Below are 17,374 nucleotides of genomic sequence, written 5' to 3' on the forward strand. Positions count from 1 at the left end.
TCCTTCTGTTCTTAATTGGTTGAGTGTTTTTATCATGGAAAGACATTGAATTTTGTCACTTTTCTTCAACAATTGATATGATCATGTGGGTTTTTTCCCCTTCATTCTGTTAGGTAGTGCATGACATTATGTTTCAGGAATAAATTCCACTTCATCATAGCATCTTTTTAACATACTCGAGTTGTTCGCTAGAATTTTGTTGAGGATTTTTGCATCAATATTCAGCAGGGAATTGGTCTATCATTTTCTTTTCTTGCACTCTCTTTGGCTTTGGTATGAGGGTAATACTGGCCTCACAGAATAAGTCTGGATGTGTTCTCACTTCTTAAATTTTCAAAAGAGTTGAGGAGGCTTGGTGTTAATTCTTCTTTTTTTCTTTCTTTTTTTTTTTGAAATGGAGTCTTGCTCTGTTGCCCAGGCTGGAGTGCAGTGGCGCGATCTCAGCTCACTGCAAGCTCTGCCTCCTCGGTTCATGCCATTCTCCTGCCTCAGCCTCTCGATTAGCTGGGACTACAGGTGCCCGCCACCACGCCCGGCTAATTTTTTGTATTTTTAGTAGAGACGGGGTTTCACTGTGTTAGCCAGGATGGTCTTGATCTCCTGACCTCATGATCCGCCCGCCTCAGCCTCCCAAAGTGCTGGGGTTACAGGCGTGAGCCACCTCGCCCAGCCCTGTCTTTCTTTTTTTTCTCTTCTTCTTTTTTGTTTTTTTTTAGTGTGTGTGTGTGTGAGAAGGAGTCTCCTTTTGTCGCCCAGGCTAGTGTGCAGTGGTGCAATCTTGGCTCACTGCAACCTCTGCCTCCCAGGTTCAAGCGATTCTCCTGCCTCAGCCTCCCGAGTAGCTGGGACTACAGGCGCCTGCCATCACGCTCAGCTAATTTTTGTATTTTTAGTAGAGACAGGGTTTCGCCATGTTGGCCAGGCTGGTCTTGAACTCCTGACCTCAAGTGATCTGCCTGCATCGGCCTCCCAAAGTGCTAGGATTATAGGCGTGAGCCACCGCACCTGGCCTTTCCTTTCTTTCTTTCTTTTTTTTGAGACAGAGTCTTATTCTGTTGCCCAGGCTCCAGTGCAGTGGCGTGATCTTGGCTCACTGCAAGCTCTGCCTCCCGGGTTCACGCCATTCTCCTGCCTCAGCCTCCCGAGTAGCTGGGACTACAGGCGCCCGCCACTGCACCTGGCTAATTTTTTTGTATTTTTAGTAGAGTCAGGGTTTCACCATGTTAGCCAGGATGGTCTCGATCTCCTGACCTTGTGATCCACCGGCCTTGGCCTCCCAAAGTGCTGGGATTACAGGCGTGAGCCACCAGGCCCGGCCTTTTTTTTTTTTTTTTACACAAGGTCTTGCTGTGTCGCTCAGGCTTGAGTACAGTGGCACGATCTCAGCTCACTGCAACCTCTCCCTCCTGGGCTCAAGCAATTCTCCTGCCTCAGCCTCTTCAGTAGCTGGGACTACAGGCACACACCAGCATGCCTGGCTAATTTTTGTATTTTTTGTAGAGATGGTATTTCACCATGTTGCTCAGGCTGATCTCTAACTCCTGGGCTCAAGCAATCCTCTCACCTTGGCCTCTCAAAGTGCTGGGATTACAGGTGTGTGCTACCATGCCTAGCGGGGTTCTCTTTTTTATTTTTATTTATTTTTTTGAGATGGAGTCTCACTCTGTCATCCAGGCTGGAGTGCAATGGCACAGTCTTGGCTCACTGTAACCTCTGCCTCCTGAGTCCAAGCGATTCTCCCACCTCAGCCTCCCGAGTAGCTGGGACTACAGGCGCTTGCCACCACACCTGGCTAATTTTGTATTTTCAGTAGAAATGGGATTGGCCCACTATGTTGGTCAGGCTGGTCTCGAACTCCTGCCTCAGCCTACCAAAGTGCTGGGATTACGGACATGAGCCACCACGCCCGCCCAGCCTATCTCTTTGTGATTCTTAATCTAGTTATGTTTGTCAATTTTGTTGATCCTTTCAAAGAACAAATTCTTGGTTTTATTGATTCTCTCTATTGGTTACCATTCTCTATTTCATTTATCTTTGCTTAATGTTTATTTTTTTCCTTCTGCTAGCTTTAGGTTTAGTTTGTTCTTCTTCTTCTAGTTCCTTAAGGTATAATGTTAGGTTGTTGATTTGACAACTTTCTTCTTTTTAAATGTGTTTTTTGTTGCTGCAGACCCTATCCTTGTTGGACTGAACAAAGGATGACGAACGTGGGAAGAAAGATAAAGGCAAAAGAGTATATTTGGAAGAAGGGGTTGCGGGGGGCGGTCCTTGCTTCTAGTGAACAAAGGCCTTGAGCTTTAGAGCCCTTCGCATTTCATTGGGTAAACAACACAGGGAGGAGGCAGTGGTTGGTCAGCAGCTTGATTTACAGCAGGCTTGCAAGACTGCATTCTTCTGGGAAGAAGTGAGGAGCGCCTCTGCCCGGCCGCCCCGTCTGGGAAGAAGTGAGGAGCGCCTCTGCCCGGCCGCCCCGTCTGGGAAGAAGTGAGGAGCGCCTCTGCCCGGCCGCCCCATCTGGGAAGAAGCGAGGAGCGCCTCTGCCCGGCCGCCCCATCTGGGAAGAAGCGAGGAGCGCCTCTGCCTGGCCTGGCTAATAAGGAATCACCAGGGAGTGATTGCCCTCAGCAAACCTTCTGGCGGTAGGCACAGTCGTTGAGTTTGCCCACATCCTGCATTCATGATAAACAGTTTGCTGTTTGATCATATAGCCTCCAGTGGAATGTTGAGTTGGTCACGATCCCTTTGGTCTTTTCAGCTCCCAACATTTATAAATAAATTTCCTCTTAGTATTGCTTTTGCTGCATCCCATAACTTTTGGTATGTTGTTTTTATTTTGATTTATCTCAGGATATTTTCTAATTTCCCTTGTGATTTCTTCTTTGACTCTTTGGTTGTTTAAAAGTGTGTCATTTGGGAGTCTCTCAGAGTCTATTCTGGTTTGGGGGCTGCCCAATTTTTTTTTTTTTTTTTTGAGAGGGAGTCTCACGCTGTTGCCCAGGTTGCAGTGCAGTGGTGCGATCTCAGCTCACTACAACCTCTGCCTTCCAAGTTCAAGTGATTCTCCTGCCTCAGCCTCCAGAGTAGCTGGGACTACAGGCCCGTGCCAACATGCCAAGCTAATTTTTTTGTATTTTTAATAGAGATGTGGTTTCACCATGTTGGCCAGGCTGGTCTCGAACTCCTGACCTCAAGTGATCTGCCCACCTCGGCCTCCCAAAGTGCTGGGATTACAGGCGTGAGCCACCATGCCTGGCCAGGGACTGCCCATTAAAAAAAAAAAGAAAAAAAGGGGAAAAAAATAGAAAAAAAAAAGTTACAGTGTGTTGTTTAATTTCCACATATGTACTAATTTTCCATTTTCCTTATGCCATTAATTTCTAGTTTTACTTCACTGTGATTAGAAAAGAAATTGTGTGATTTCAAGTCCCATTTCCACCGGGTGCAGTGGCTCACGCCTGTAATCCCAGCACTTTGGGAGGCCGAGGCGGGCAGATCACGAGGTCAGGAGATCGAGACCATCCTGGCTAACATGGTGAAACCCCGTCTCTACTAAAAATACAAAAAATTAACCGGGCATGGTGGCAGGTGCCTGTAGGCCCACCTACTCAGGAGGCTGAGGCAGGAGAATGGCGTGAACCTGGGAGGCAGAGCTTGCAGTGAGCTGAGATCGCGCCACTGCACTCCAGCCTGGGCAACATAGCAAGACTCCGTCTCAAAAACAAACAAACAAACAAAAACAAATCCCATTTCCACTATTTCTGAAGCAAGTTACTTAACTGTTGTACACCTAAGTTTTCATCTGAAATTTGGGATAAATAGTAGTATTCATCTCACACGGTTGTTGTGAGGATTAAATAAGTTAATAAAAGAAAATGTTCTTCACATGGTAATTGTGGTGTAAACATTAACTACCATTATTGCAGTAGTCTCAAACTGATTAGACTATTTACTATTTGTATCAACTTCTTGCATATACCAATAATCCATATGGTGGTGTGTGATTTTATAAAACAAACGAACGAGTGTTCTACAATTCAATTCAATTCTGATACTATTCACTGTTACGGCATACCCCACAAATTAAAGAATCAGTCCCACAAGACTGTCTTCAGTTCAAATGCTAGTCACAGATCCTGGGGAACACTCATACTACTGATCCACTGGTTATAATTTGGGGGTTTCATGATCTCCTGCTTACATTTGATAATTTGCTAGAACTCCAGAACTCAGGAAGCTTAAATTTACCAGTTTATTACAAAGAATACAAATGAACAGGCTGATGAAGTGGTACACACAGTGAGGTCCAGAAGGGTCCCAAGTGCAGAAGCCTCTATCCCCCGTATTGGGATGTGTCCCTGCACATACATGCATTCACCATCCTGGAAGCTCAGTGAATCTTGAATCTCACTGTTGCAGAGTTTTGAGAGCTCAATCACCAGCACCCCCTCTGCTCCCCAGAGGCCAATGGAGCAGAAAGTTCCAACCCTCTAATCACTTGTGCTTTCTGGTGACCAGCCCATTCTGAGGATATCTAGGGAACCCACCCTAAGTCACCTCATCAACTCAAACTCAGGTATGATTGCAAGTGGTTTGTTGAAACTAACTAAAAAGATTTCTACCACTCAGGAAATTCCAAGGGTTTTAGGTGTTCTGTGCCAGGAATAAGGAATCAGAGACAAAGACCAATTTTTTTACAGTACAGTTGGAAAAAAGTGAGGGAAGTAACAGAAAATGAATTAACTGCTACTCTTTTCAAATTATTTCTTTTTTTATTAATTTTTTTTGCACATGAAACAATAAACATTTTCTAAAAATACATACAAACAAAAAGATGCATATCAAACATATTAGGAAGGTTGCACATGGGAAGATGGGGAATAGAAATGGGGAGTGGGAATTAAAGAAAATAAATGAGAGGGACTTTGTATGGATCAATGATAATAACTCAGTCCTCTATTTGACAAAGAAGAAGGAGAAGGAAGAGGAAGAAAAAGAAAGTGGGATAAAGGATCAGAAAGGGAGGAAAATAGAAAAAATTAGAGTATGACTCCAGGGTAGACCTGTTTGGTTGTAGACCTGTTTGGTTGTCGCTGGGTTGGTTGGTTGGTCTGTCTGTTGTATTTTTCATATGTTTCGCCACGTTGGCCAGGCTGGTCTCGAACTCCTAGCCTCAAGTGATCCACTCACTTCGGCCTCCCAGAGTGCTGGGACTACAGGCGTGAGCCACCACGTCCAGCCCCCACATTGCTTCTGGCCTCCGTGGTAGACCTCCCAGACGGGGCGGCCGGGCAGAGGCGCTCCCCACATCCCAGACGGGGAGGCCGGGCAGAGGCGCTCCTCACTTCCCAGACGGGGCGGCCTGGCATAGGAGCTCCTCACTTCCCAGACGGGGCGGCCGGGCAGAGGCGCTCCTCACTTCTTCCCAGACGGGGCGGCCGGACAGAGGCGCTCCTCACTTCCCAGATGATGGGCGGCCGGGTAGAGGCGCTCCTCACATCCGAGACGATGGGTGGTCGGGCAGAGGCGCTCCTCACTTCTTCCCAGACGGGGCGGCCGGGCAGAGGCGCTCCTCACTTCTTCCCAGACGGGGCGGCCGGGCAGAGGCGCTCCTCACTTCCCAGACGATGGGCGGCCAGGCAGAGGCGCTCCCCACCTCCCAGACGGGGCAGAAGCGCTCCCCACCTCCCAGACGGGGCAGCGGCCGGGCAGAGGCGCTCCTCACTTCCCAGACGATGGGTGGCCGGGCAGAGGCGCTCCTCACTTCTTCCCAGACGGGGCGGCCGGGAAGAGGCGCTCCTCACTTCCCAGACGGGGTGGCGGCCGGGCAGAGGTGCTCCTCACATCCCAGACGATGGGCGGCCGGGCAGAGACGCTCCTCACTTCCTAGACGGGGTGGCGGCTGGGCAGAGAAGCTCCTCACCTCCCAGACGGGGCGGCTGGGCAGAGGCGCTCCTCACATCCCAGACGATGGGCAGCCAGGCAGAGACGCTCCCCACCTCCCAGACGGGGCGGCGGCCAGGCAGAGGCTGCAATCCCAGCACCCTGGGAGGCCAAGGCAGGCGGCTGGGAGGCGGAGGCTGCAGCGAGCCAAGACCACGCCATCGCACTCCAGCCCGGGCAACACCAAGCACCGAGTGAGCGAGACTCCGTCTGCAGTCCCAGCACCTCGGGAGGCCGAGGCGGGCAGAGCACTCGGGGTCAGGAGCTGGAGAGCAGCCTGGCCAACATGGCGAAACCGCGCCTCCAGCCAAAGGAGAAAAAGCAGGCAGCGGTAGTGGCGCGCGCCGGCAATCCCAGGCAGCCCGCAGGCCGGGGCAGGAGAATCACGGGAGCCGGAGGCAGAGAGTCTGCAGCAAGCTGACTAGATTGCAGCCTGGGCCACGGAAGGAAGAAAAGAAAAGAAAAGAAAAGAAAAAAGGAAGGGAAGGGAAGGGAGGGGAGGGGAGGGGAGGGGAGGGGAGGGGAGGGGAGGGGAGGGAGGGGAGGGGGGGAGGGGAGGGGAGGGGAGGGGAGGGAGGGGAGGGGAGGGGGGGAGGGGAGGGGAGGGGAGGGGAAGGGAAGGGAAGGGAAGGGAAGGGAAGGAAGGGAAGGGAAGGGAAGGGAAGGGAAGGGAAGGAAAACTGCTACTGTTTTAAATGCATTAGTCTCATCTTTTCAACTAGAACTCAAATTCTCAGGAAGCAAAGGCCATGACTTCAATTCCAGTGACTATTATAGCATCAAACACTGTGCCAGGTAAGTACTCAATCAACTGCCACGCTATCATAACAGTATTACCTTGCATTCGTAGACATTACATTTTTACAAAGTTATCTCAAGTGTATTGAATCTCACACACTTGTGATAATTTCCACTTTATACAGGGTCAAACTGAGGTCGTGAGATGTTATTTACTCAAAAAAAAAAACAGTTCATAAGAAGCAGAGATGCAATACAAATCCAGTTCTTCTGATGTGAATTCCAGCCTTTGTCCACTTTACCACAAAAGATGTCTAATTGCAAGACAGGTGACTGTCTTGGTCATAGATTACTTAATTTCTCTGGGTCTTAATTTTTTCATCTGAAAAACAGAATCCTTAATGTATTTTCAGTTCCAAAATCTTAAGACTGTATCAGCTCTATATCTCTTCTAGTTTTAAAGTATCACTATCTGTTATGCACAACTGTTGGCTTTTCCTTTGTACCAGAATGTCAGAAGTAACTATATCTTTGTTTTACAAAAGTTCCTGAAGAGCCTAGTTTAAGACAAACAGAAAATATAAAGTTGGTTATAAGGCAAATCCCACTGGTTTCCATTTTAAAAGACCCACAAAACCAAACAACTCTATGTTTCCAAGGAAAAATATATAATATACTCACTCAACAGATCACTTTTTGTGAAAAATAAGTAGGAATGATTTTGGAGCCCATAGCATCACAGTCGTAAAAGGAATACTCCAAAAGCAGGGGGATCTATTTGTAAGATGTTCTTGTTTCAGGAACATTTTAACCAGGCATCTACCTTTTTCTAAACTATAAACATTTCTTTCATGCCTAGTGAGAAATTATTTGAATTTGAACAACATTCTCCTCCTCTTCTATTTTAGGATCTAAAGAGCATATGGACCAGGTGTGGTGGCTCATGCCTGTAATCTTCACTTTAGAAGGCCAAAGCAGGAAGATTGCTTGAGGCCAGCAGTTCAAGATCAGTGTTGGCAACATAGCGAGACCCCACCTTTATTTTAAAAAAAAGAGCATATGGGCCAGGCGCGGTGGCTCATGCCTGTAATCTCAGCACTTTGAGAGGCTGAGGCAGGTGGATCACCTGAGGTCAGCAGTTCAAGACCAGCCTGATCAATATGATGAAACCCGGTCTCTACTAAAAATACAAAAATTAGCCGGGCATGGTGGTGGGCGCCTGTAATCCCAGCTACTTGGGAGGCTGAGATAGGAGAACCGCTTGGACCCGGGAGACAGAGGTTGCAGTGAGCCGAGATCACGCCATTTTACTCCAGCCTGGGCAACAAGAGCGAAACTCCATCTCAAAAAACAAAGAAGCAAAAGAGCATATGGCCAGGGCGCAGTGGCTCACACCTGTAATCCCAGCACTTTGGGAGGCCGAGGTGGACAGATCACAAGGTCAGGAGATCAAGATCATCCTGGCCAACATAGTGAAACTCCGTCTCTAGTAAAATACAAAAAATTAGCCAGGTGTGGTGGCGTGTGCCTGTAGTCCCAGCTACTCGGGAGGCTGAGGCAGGGGTATCGCTTGAACCCAGGTGGCGGAGGTTGCAGTGAGCTGAGACCACGCCACTGCACTCCAGCCTGGGTGGCAGAGCGAGACTCTGTCTCAAAAAATAAATAAATAAATAAATAAACAAACAAACAAAAATTAGCCAGGTGTGGTGGCATGTGCCTGTAGTCCCAGCTACTCGGGAGGCTGAGACAGGAGAATCACTTGAAACCAGGAGGCAGAGGTTGCAGTGAACCAAGATTGCACCACTGCACTCCAGCCTGGCAACAGAGGGAGATTCTGTCTCAAAAAAAAAAAAAAAAAAAAAAAAAGCATATGACAAGGCTGCAATTACCCTCTCCACCTCTGCCCCAGGAGAGTGTTGTTATTGAATAATAAATCAAAGAATAACAAGAGTCAGGCATTGGAGGAAAGTTAACTGATAGGCAAATTCTAGGGTGTTTTTCAACATTGAGATCCTACAATTTCAGCTCTGCCCTGAAATTCATGGCTTCATTATGTGAGATGTCTATACCTCACTTCATAAAGTCTCAAAATTCAAAATACTGTTAATTTGAAAGGAAGCAAATTAATCCTCACATTTGATAAAATATATTCCCTTCCCTTTTATTTTTATTTTCATTTATTTGTTTATTTTTTGAGATGGAGTCTCTGTTGCCCAGGCTGGAGTACAGTGGTGCGATCTCTTTTCACTGCAACCTCTGCCTTCTGGGTTCAAGCGATTCTCCTGTCTCAGCCTCCCAAGTAGCTGGGACTACAGGCGCCCACCACCGCGCCTGGCTAATTTTTTAGTAGAGACGGGGTTTCACTGTGTTAGCCAGGATGGTCTTGAACTCCCAACCTCAGGTGATCCGCCCGCCTTGGCCTCCCAAAGTGCTGGGATTACAGGCACAAGCCACCGCGCCTGGCTTTTTTTTTTTTTTTTTTTTTTTTTGAGACGTAGTCTCACTCTGTTACCCAGGCTGGAGTGCAGTGGTGCAATCTCAGCTCACTACAACCTCCGCCTCCCAGGTTCAAGGGATTCTCCTGCCTCAGCCTCCTGAGTAGCTAGGATTACAGGCATGCACCACCATGCCTGGCTAAATTTTGTATTTAATAAAGATGGAGTTTTACCCCATTGGCCAGGTTGGTCTTGAACTCCTGACCTCAAGTGATCCGCCTGCCTTGGCCTCCCGAAGTTCTGGGATTACAGGCATGAGCCACTGCACCCGGCCTATTTTTTTGTTTGTTTGTTTGTTTTTAGAGGCAGGGTCTCACTTTGTGGTCCAGGCTGGAGTGCAGCGGCACAATCACAGCTCACTGCAGCCTCTACCTCCCCGGCTCAAGTGATCCTCCCACCTCAGCCTCCTGAGTCACTGGGACCACTGGCATGCGCCACCACACTTGGCTAATTTTTTTATTTTTATTTTTTTGTAGAGATGGGGTCTCACTATGTTGCCCAGGCTGGTCTCGAACTGCTGGGTTCCAGCAATCCTCCCGCCTTAGTCTCACAAAGTGCTGGGATTACAGGCGAGAGCCACCGCACCCAACATTTCTTTCTTTTCTTTCTTTTTTTCTTTTTTTTTTGAGATGGAGTCTCTCTCTGTTGCCCAGGCTGCAGTGCAGTGGCACTATCTCGGCTCACTGCAACCTCTGGCTCCCAGGTTCAAGCGATTCCCCTGCCTCAGCCTCCTGAGTAGCTGGGATTACAGTCATGTGCCACCTCGCCTGGCTAATTTTTAGTAGAGATGGGGTTTCACCATGTTGGCCAGGCTGGTCTTGAATTCCTGCCCTCAGGTGATCTGCCTGCCTTGGCCTCCCAAAGTGTTGGGATTACAGGCGTGAGCCACTGCACCCGGCCTTCTCTTTTTTTTTGAGACGGAGTTTCGCTCTTGTTGCCCAGGCTGGAGTGCAGTGGCGTGATCTTGGCTCAAGGCAACCTCCCCTTCCGGGGTTCAAGTCATTCTCCTGCCTCAGCTTCCCGAGTAGCTGGGATTACAGACATATGCCACCACACCTGGCTAATTTTGTATTTTTTTTTTTTTTTTAGTAGAGGTGGAGTTTCTCCATGTTGGTCTGGCTGGTCTCAAACTCCCGATCTCAGGTGATCTGCCCGCCTCGGCCTCCCAAAGTGCTGGGATTACACGAGTAAGCCACCGCACCTGGCCCTCTTTCTTAAAACACGTGTAGTTGCAAAGTTTAATGTAATTGCACAAAATAAATACTTTGGAACCCAAGGCCCAATCTGAAGCATTATAAGCCTCAAACATTTACTGTCACAAACTGTTTATCTACATATTTGCACAATATCATTGATCTTTGGTAATTACTCTTTGCAGCAACTAGAATCATTTTGTAATTTTCTTGTAGATTGCTATACTTGGTCAAATATTTATTGAGGGCCTATTATATCTCAGGCCCTATGATAACCACTTAGTTACCAAAAAGGACCATTAACTGCATTTTGGCTCACTTTAAACTTCAGTAATAAAATAAAACTTACTTAGTTTCTCAAGCAATACAAACCTTGTTAATTCATTTTCTCTACTTCAAGTTGCAGAGACTTCAAGTACAAGAAACAACATACTTTCCAATGGAGCTAATAATGCAGTTCTGTGTGGCCGGGCCCAGTGGCTCATGCCTGTAATCCCAGCATTTTGGGAGGCTAAGGCGGCGGATCGCCTAAGGTCAGGAGTTCAAGACCAGCCTGGCTAACATGGTGAAACCCCGTCTCTGCTAAAAATACAAAAATTAGCCAGGTGTAGTGGTGCACACCTGTAATCCCAGCTACTCTGGAGGCTGAAGCACGAGAATCGTTTGAACCCAGGAGGCAGAGGTTGCAGTGAGCTGAGATGGCACCACTGCACTCCAGCCTGGGTGACAGAGCGAGACTCCATAACACACACACACACACACACACACACACACACACACACACACACAGCCATTCTGTTGCAGTGACATAAAACCTCAACAGTATGGCTTTCTTATAACTAGGAATAAGAAACAGGAAGATTTCAACAAAAAATAAACTTACAAATACTGAAACGAATTTGACTGTCTGTGTTCTTTCAGAAGGCAGAATAAGCACCAAAAGAAGTTATAGGAATGTAGATGGTAGATGTCAGCTCAAAACGAAACAAACCCCTGATCCGAACAACCTAACAGCACTGGTTTGAATACTGAAACAGCTGTCAGGACCACTTGCCTGGAATGTCCTAGAGGCAACTGGAGCACTGGAGGGAAGGTTAATTACTTGATACTCTAATATGCCTTTCAACACGGATTCCACAAACACGACAAAGCTGATTTTTCTCCTTTTTTTTTTTTGTTTCCTGAGACAGGATTAGCCTTTCACCCAGGCTAGAGTGCAGTGGTGTGATCTCGCCTCACTGCACTCTCGACCTCTTGGGCAATCCTTCTGCCTCAGCCTCCCGAGAAGCTCGTACCACAGGCGCAAGCCACCATGCCGGGCTTTTTTTTTTTTTTTTTTTTTTTTGGTAGAGACAGGGTCTCGCCATGTTGCCAGGCTGGTCTCGAACTCCTGAGCTAAAATGATCCTCCCGCCTTGGCCTCCCAAAGTGCTGGGATTACAGGCATGAGCCACAGCGCCTGGCCGACAAAGTTGATCTTACTGCATTTCAGAAGCCAGGTAGTCAAGGTCAGGCTTTCCTGTCCCTGCTTTCTCCCTCTCCTTTGTGAGCCAGCCCTTAAAGGGTGACAAGAGCCAAAGACGGGTTTTCCTCCTAGGGTCTCCCAGCGACCCGCTGCCCATATACATTTGGATGACTCTCCTGCAGAAGGCCAAGGCCCTCCATTATGAAAACGAAGCGTTCGGCCAGGGGCGGTGGCTCATGCGCGTAATCCCAGAACTTTGGGAGACCGAGGCTGGCGGATCACCTGAGGTCAGGAGTTCGAGACCAGCCTGGCCAACATGGTGAAACTTCGTCTCTACTAAAAGTACAAAAATTAGCCGGGCGTGGTGGCGGGCGCCTGTAATCCCAGATACTCGGGAGGCCGAGGCAGGGGAATCGCTTGAACCCGGGAGACGGAGGTTGCAGTAAGCCGAAATAGGGCCATTGCACTCCATCCTGGGCGACAGAGTGAGACCCTGTCTCAAAAAGAAAAAAAAAAAAAAAAGAAAACGAAGCGTTCTATCGAATGTTCTCCCATGGCAAGAAGGAACAGAGAAGCAGGAGACAGAGATACTTTGAAAGGAGGTGCGCTCTCAGGAGGGGAAAGCGGGAAGAGCGATTCCAAGTTTAGGAGATCCTGCACGGCGCTGGAGCGTGGAAGGGCAAGGAGGAGCCAAGGGAGGCGGTGTGCAGGGCTGAGAACTGAGGGAGAGAACTGGCGTCCCGGATCTGCGGGTCCCTGGGCGGGCTGTACTAGGGCAGTGGGGAGAGGGCCGGGGGGGACAGCGAGGCTGGGGCGCCGGACACCACGCATGCGCGGGGCTGGGAGCTTAGTGGGGCGCGCGGCTGCAGTGGTCTGGGCAGACCGCCCGGGCCTCGCCCGGCGTGGGTTGCGGCCGCCACCGCCCCAGCGCGGCGGCCGGGCTCACGCTAGTCCCCTCCCAGCCGCCCGGAACCCGGCAGCCCGGCCAGACCCGCCGAGGCCGCGACGCCGGCGTCGACAGCGGCTGCGACGGCCCTGGGAGCGCGTGAGGCTCCGGGGTCGCGGCGGCGATTGGCCGGCCGCGGCGCCCGCTCCCAGAATGCAGCGCATGGCGCGTCATTGAAGAGAGACCATGATGGCGGCGGCGCTGGGGCCCCCAGAAGTGATCGCTCAGCTGGAGAACGCGGCTAAAGTTCTGATGGTGAGGACGCCGCGCCCCTCAGACCCCGGAATTCGCGGGCCCCCTGTCGGCCCTGCCACTCCAGGCCTTGCTGCTCGCTGGGCTGGCGACTGGCAAGGGCCTCTAGGGAGCCTGAAGTGGAGGAGGAGGTGGCGGTGGCGTGGCGCAGGATTCTTCATCCTACTTTCCTCCTGCCGTCGTCCCCTCCTTCCAGGAGCTGTCCCCTTCCCCTGGCTGCTCAGCACCCCAGTCGGGCTTGGGAATATAGTGGTGTAGCAAAGAGGATTTCTTCACCTCACACCCTGCCCCACAGACTGGGTCGCAGAGCGAGGCGCCGGGAAGGAGGTTGGGGTTATCCCTGCAGGGCTTCGGTAGGGGAAATTTGTAGGGCTGTGTGAGCGCTCTTGGGGAGTTGGTGTCGGGAGGGATTGGATGGCACAGCCCGGGTGCTGTTAGCAATCCTTGTTTCCTGTGCATTCGGATCCTCTAGCGCTTCCCTGACATGCAGCCACCTCTGGAGTAATTGCAGCCGGCAGCACGTGGAAGGGCCGGGCCGGCTGGAGGGAGGGAGGGGAATCGTTGAGACCAAGGTCATTGGGGCAAAACTTGGTCTAGTGCTAAGCTCCTTAAAGCTCCCGCGATTTGGAGAACTGAGTCTATGCTACTGTTTGATTTCATGCTTACACTACAATAAACAGTTTGATGAGGTTGTTTACTAAGGGAATTTGAGAAGGCCGAGTCAAAGGATAAAAGTATTACATGCAAGGAGGAGAAGTAAGGATAAACTACGTTCAGTTACTCAGTAAACAGTGTTTGTATTTGCTGGCTCAGCTTTGTTTTTGTAAATTATGACTTCGGCGTTTGTAGATGTTTTGGGAAGTTAGAGGTTCATTTGATAGCTGGATTGATTCAGACTTTCTAAGAATTGGATGCAGCCAGCTTTGTTAACCTTTTTGGACTTTTTTCCTTTTGGTTTGGTGTTAGGGTGTTTGAGCATCACATTTAAGAATATTCGAACTAATTCTAGCGTAGTTTGTTGTTCTAATATTTTACAACAGATATTTTTGTTTCTTTAGAAATCGAGAAGTCTAATAAAAGCAGGATTTACTTGCTTCATTATGAATATTAACTTAATCTACGTTTTGTCACAAAACAGACTATTGAAGGTTTTCACACTTTTGCAAATTAAGCAGAAGTAACTAGCTAGTATTCCCCTTAATACAAGATTCTTAAAAATCGCTGACATAGAGCGTTTTGTAAAATTCCTGAAATTTTCCTAGGAGCTAGGGGCTCTGTTTTCATTAGATTCTGGAAGGAGTGTGCCACCCAAAACACGGCTGTAGTTCTTACATTGATCAGGTAAAATCAGCATCCGTCGTCATTGGCTTAATATAAACTAGTATTTGTGTTTTCCAATATCTTCCCTCTTCCCTGGCAAAGCTACTTTTATCACCTATAAAGGAGTAGGTGAGAAGAATAGTAGTAAGTACTGTTTATTGAGTGCTAGATATTGGGCTTGATGCTTTACATACTTCACATATTTTATTAATCTTTGCAACAGCTTTGCTTTACATGGTTGAGAAAGTGTAAGTGGCCTGGGTTACACGATTACTAACTGGCTGAATTAGGTCTTGAACTCAGTTCTGTCTGGCTCTAAAGCTGTGTGTCTTTCCACTCTACCCCATCTGTCATATGTTGTATAAATAATTTGTCTAAATGCTTTTTATCTTTTCAGAGGAGAGGATTATTGAAAAAAGTGTTATGTTATTAAAAACAGGAAATTACAGCCGGGCGCGGTGGCTCATTCCTGTAATCCCAGAACTTTGGGAGGCCGAGGTGGGTGGATCATTTGAGATCAGGAGCCCAAGACCAGTCTGGCCAACACGGTGAAGCCCCATCTGCCCCATCTCTACTAAAAATACAAAAATTAGCCGGGCGTGATGGCTGGCACCTTTAATCTCAGCTACTCTGGAGGTGAAGACAGGAGAATCGCTTGAACGGGGAGGCAGAGGTTGCAGTGAGCCGAGATCGTGCTGCTGCACTCCAGTCTGGGCGACAGAGTGAGACTTCATCTCAAAAAAAAAAAAAAAAAGGAAATGACTTTTTGGAAATTTCCACTTGAGTGTTCAGAAATTTGTACCAAAGATGTGTAGAGTAGTTATTGTATTATTTCTTAATATGAAAGCTATATTCCAAATTATTAATAGCTACCATTTTTTGAGTACATACTATGTTCGAGGCACTGTGCCAAGCCCTTTACATATCCAGTAACTCTGTGAGGTAGGTATTATTGCTTTCATCTTCTTTTTTTTTTTTTTTTTGAGACCAAGTCTCACTCTATCGTCCAGGCTGGAGTGCAGTGGCACGATCTTGGCTCACTGCGACCTCTGTCTCCCGGGTTCAAGCGATTCTCCTGCCTCAGCCTCCCGAGTAGCTAGGACTGCAGGTATGTACCACCACACCCAGCTAATTTTGTATTTTTAATAGAGACAGGGTTTCACCATGTTGGCCAGGCTGATCTTGAACTCCTGACCTTGTGATCCACCTGCCTCGGCCTCCCAAAGTGCTGGGATTACAGGTGTGAGCCACCGCACCTGGCCTGTTACTTTTGTTTTCATTTTACAGTAAGGAAACTCCAACATGTAGATGCTAAGTAATCTACCCAAATTTACATAGCAAGGGGTAGAGACTCTAACTCTGGTTTGTCTGTTACCAGTCTGTGGTTCTTAAGCTGTAGGATATTGGGACCAGAAAGGAGGTAAATTAATTCATCTTTGGCTAATTAAAGTTGTTAACGCTCCTTCAATTATTAAGCATTAAGCTACATATTTTAAACAGAGTGATCTTAGCATTTATTCATCTGTGGGTCTGAATATATCTTATGGAAAATTGCTGTATTTTAACTGTTAATATGCTTTGAGATTCAAAATGCAAACAGTGATGTATTTCATAATTATTTTTGCTTAATTTTTCATTAGGTAACTCATATAGTCGTTTTATGGAAATCAGCATAGAATTTTTGAACATAGAAGAATCTTAGATCTTTAAGTATAGAGGTCTTAGGGAGTCTAGGATGAATATCAGAAGGAAATTGTAACAAATTTTTTGGTGTAAACGTACATTTTTAGTAATAGGGTCTAGAGCTTTTATCACCGTCTCTGAGAGACTAGAAACTGAAAAATAAGAACCAAGTCTAAGCATTCTCCCTTCCATGCTACAGATGGGGAAACTGAGGTTCAAAGAGGTAGAAGTGACTTGCCCAAGGTAGGTCACAGAGCAAATTCATGATATAACTGATCCAGGCTGAGATCACCAGACTCCCCTTTCAGAACTTTTAGTCTTTTTTTTTTTTTTTTAACTTTTTTTACTCAACCATGTTGGTTCTCAGTTAACATATACTATAAATGTTACATTTTATTACTTGATGGAAAATGTCTAAATAGGGTGCATCTATATTCAATCAATTTAGGTTGTTGGATAAGCTGCCAGATAAAGTAGTACAGTCATCCCTCGGTATCCATGAGAGGTTAGTTCCAGAAGCCGCCTCCACCCATGGACATCAACCGTGCATTGATATTTAAGTCCCCCCAATCCCCTCCCTTTCTTTTGAGACAGGGTCTCTGTTGCCCAGGCTGGAGTATAGTGGCATGATCACGGCTCACTGCAGCCTTGAATGGGTAATTTTTTAAAAACATTTTTTTCTAGAGAGGATCTCACTATGTTGCCCAGGCTAGTTTTGAGCTCAGGTGATACTCTTGCCTTGGCCTCCTAAAGTGCTGGAATTATAGGCATAAGCTACTGTGCCCGGCTGAGTTTCTTATATGATACGGTATGGTAATTGTGTATGACCTATGCACGTCCTCCTGTATACTAAAATGTAGGAGGTGTTTTGATTTTAGAGACAACATTATTGAAAAGTTTAGTGTTCTTATAGTATTGATGCCACATTCATTTGAAGTCCAAAGAGCACTTTATGTATTGTCTTGAATTTGCTTGGTTTTGTAGCCCTGTCTTCATTAGGTTGTTTTGGATTGTCCTTAGTGATTGTGTGTAGCGATAATATAAGATAGTGCAGAGCACACATATTAACTGATACATTATAGAAAAGTAATTTTCATAGGTTTTTTTTTTCCTTTTTCTTTTGAGGCAGTCTTACTCTGTTGCCCAGGCTGGAGTGCAATGGTGCAGTCTCAGCTCACTGTAACCTCTGCCTCCCAGGTTCAAGTGATTCTCCTGCCTCAGCCTCCCAAGTAGTTGAGATTGCGGGTGCCTGACACCATGCCTGGGTAATTTTTGTATTTTTAGTAGAGATGAGGTTTCAACACGTTGGCCAGGCTGGTCTTGAACTCCTGACCTCAGGTTAT

The 17,374-nt window shown here is 47.4% G+C and overlaps 1 protein-coding gene across 3 annotated transcripts in view; it reads left to right on the top strand.

Moving 5' to 3' along the window:
- Positions 1 to 12,931: 12,931 nt before the first annotated feature.
- The window catches only part of XPO4 (exportin 4), a 134,947-nt gene continuing 130,504 nt past the window's right edge, over positions 12,932 to 17,374 (top strand). For 2 of the 3 annotated variants that reach the window (XM_003279169.4, XM_030813260.1), the window contains exon 1: positions 12,932 to 13,031. In XM_003279169.4, coding sequence (XP_003279217.1) covers positions 12,963 to 13,031 — 69 coding nt within the window. In that variant the 5' untranslated portion in view covers positions 12,932 to 12,962. The remainder of the gene's footprint in view (positions 13,032 to 17,374) is intronic. The other variant, XM_030813261.1, reaches the window with a different exon arrangement.

This window comes from Nomascus leucogenys, chromosome 5 (genome assembly GCF_006542625.1).
Source record: "Nomascus leucogenys isolate Asia chromosome 5, Asia_NLE_v1, whole genome shotgun sequence".
In the NCBI taxonomy this organism is placed as follows: Eukaryota; Metazoa; Chordata; class Mammalia; order Primates; family Hylobatidae; genus Nomascus; species Nomascus leucogenys.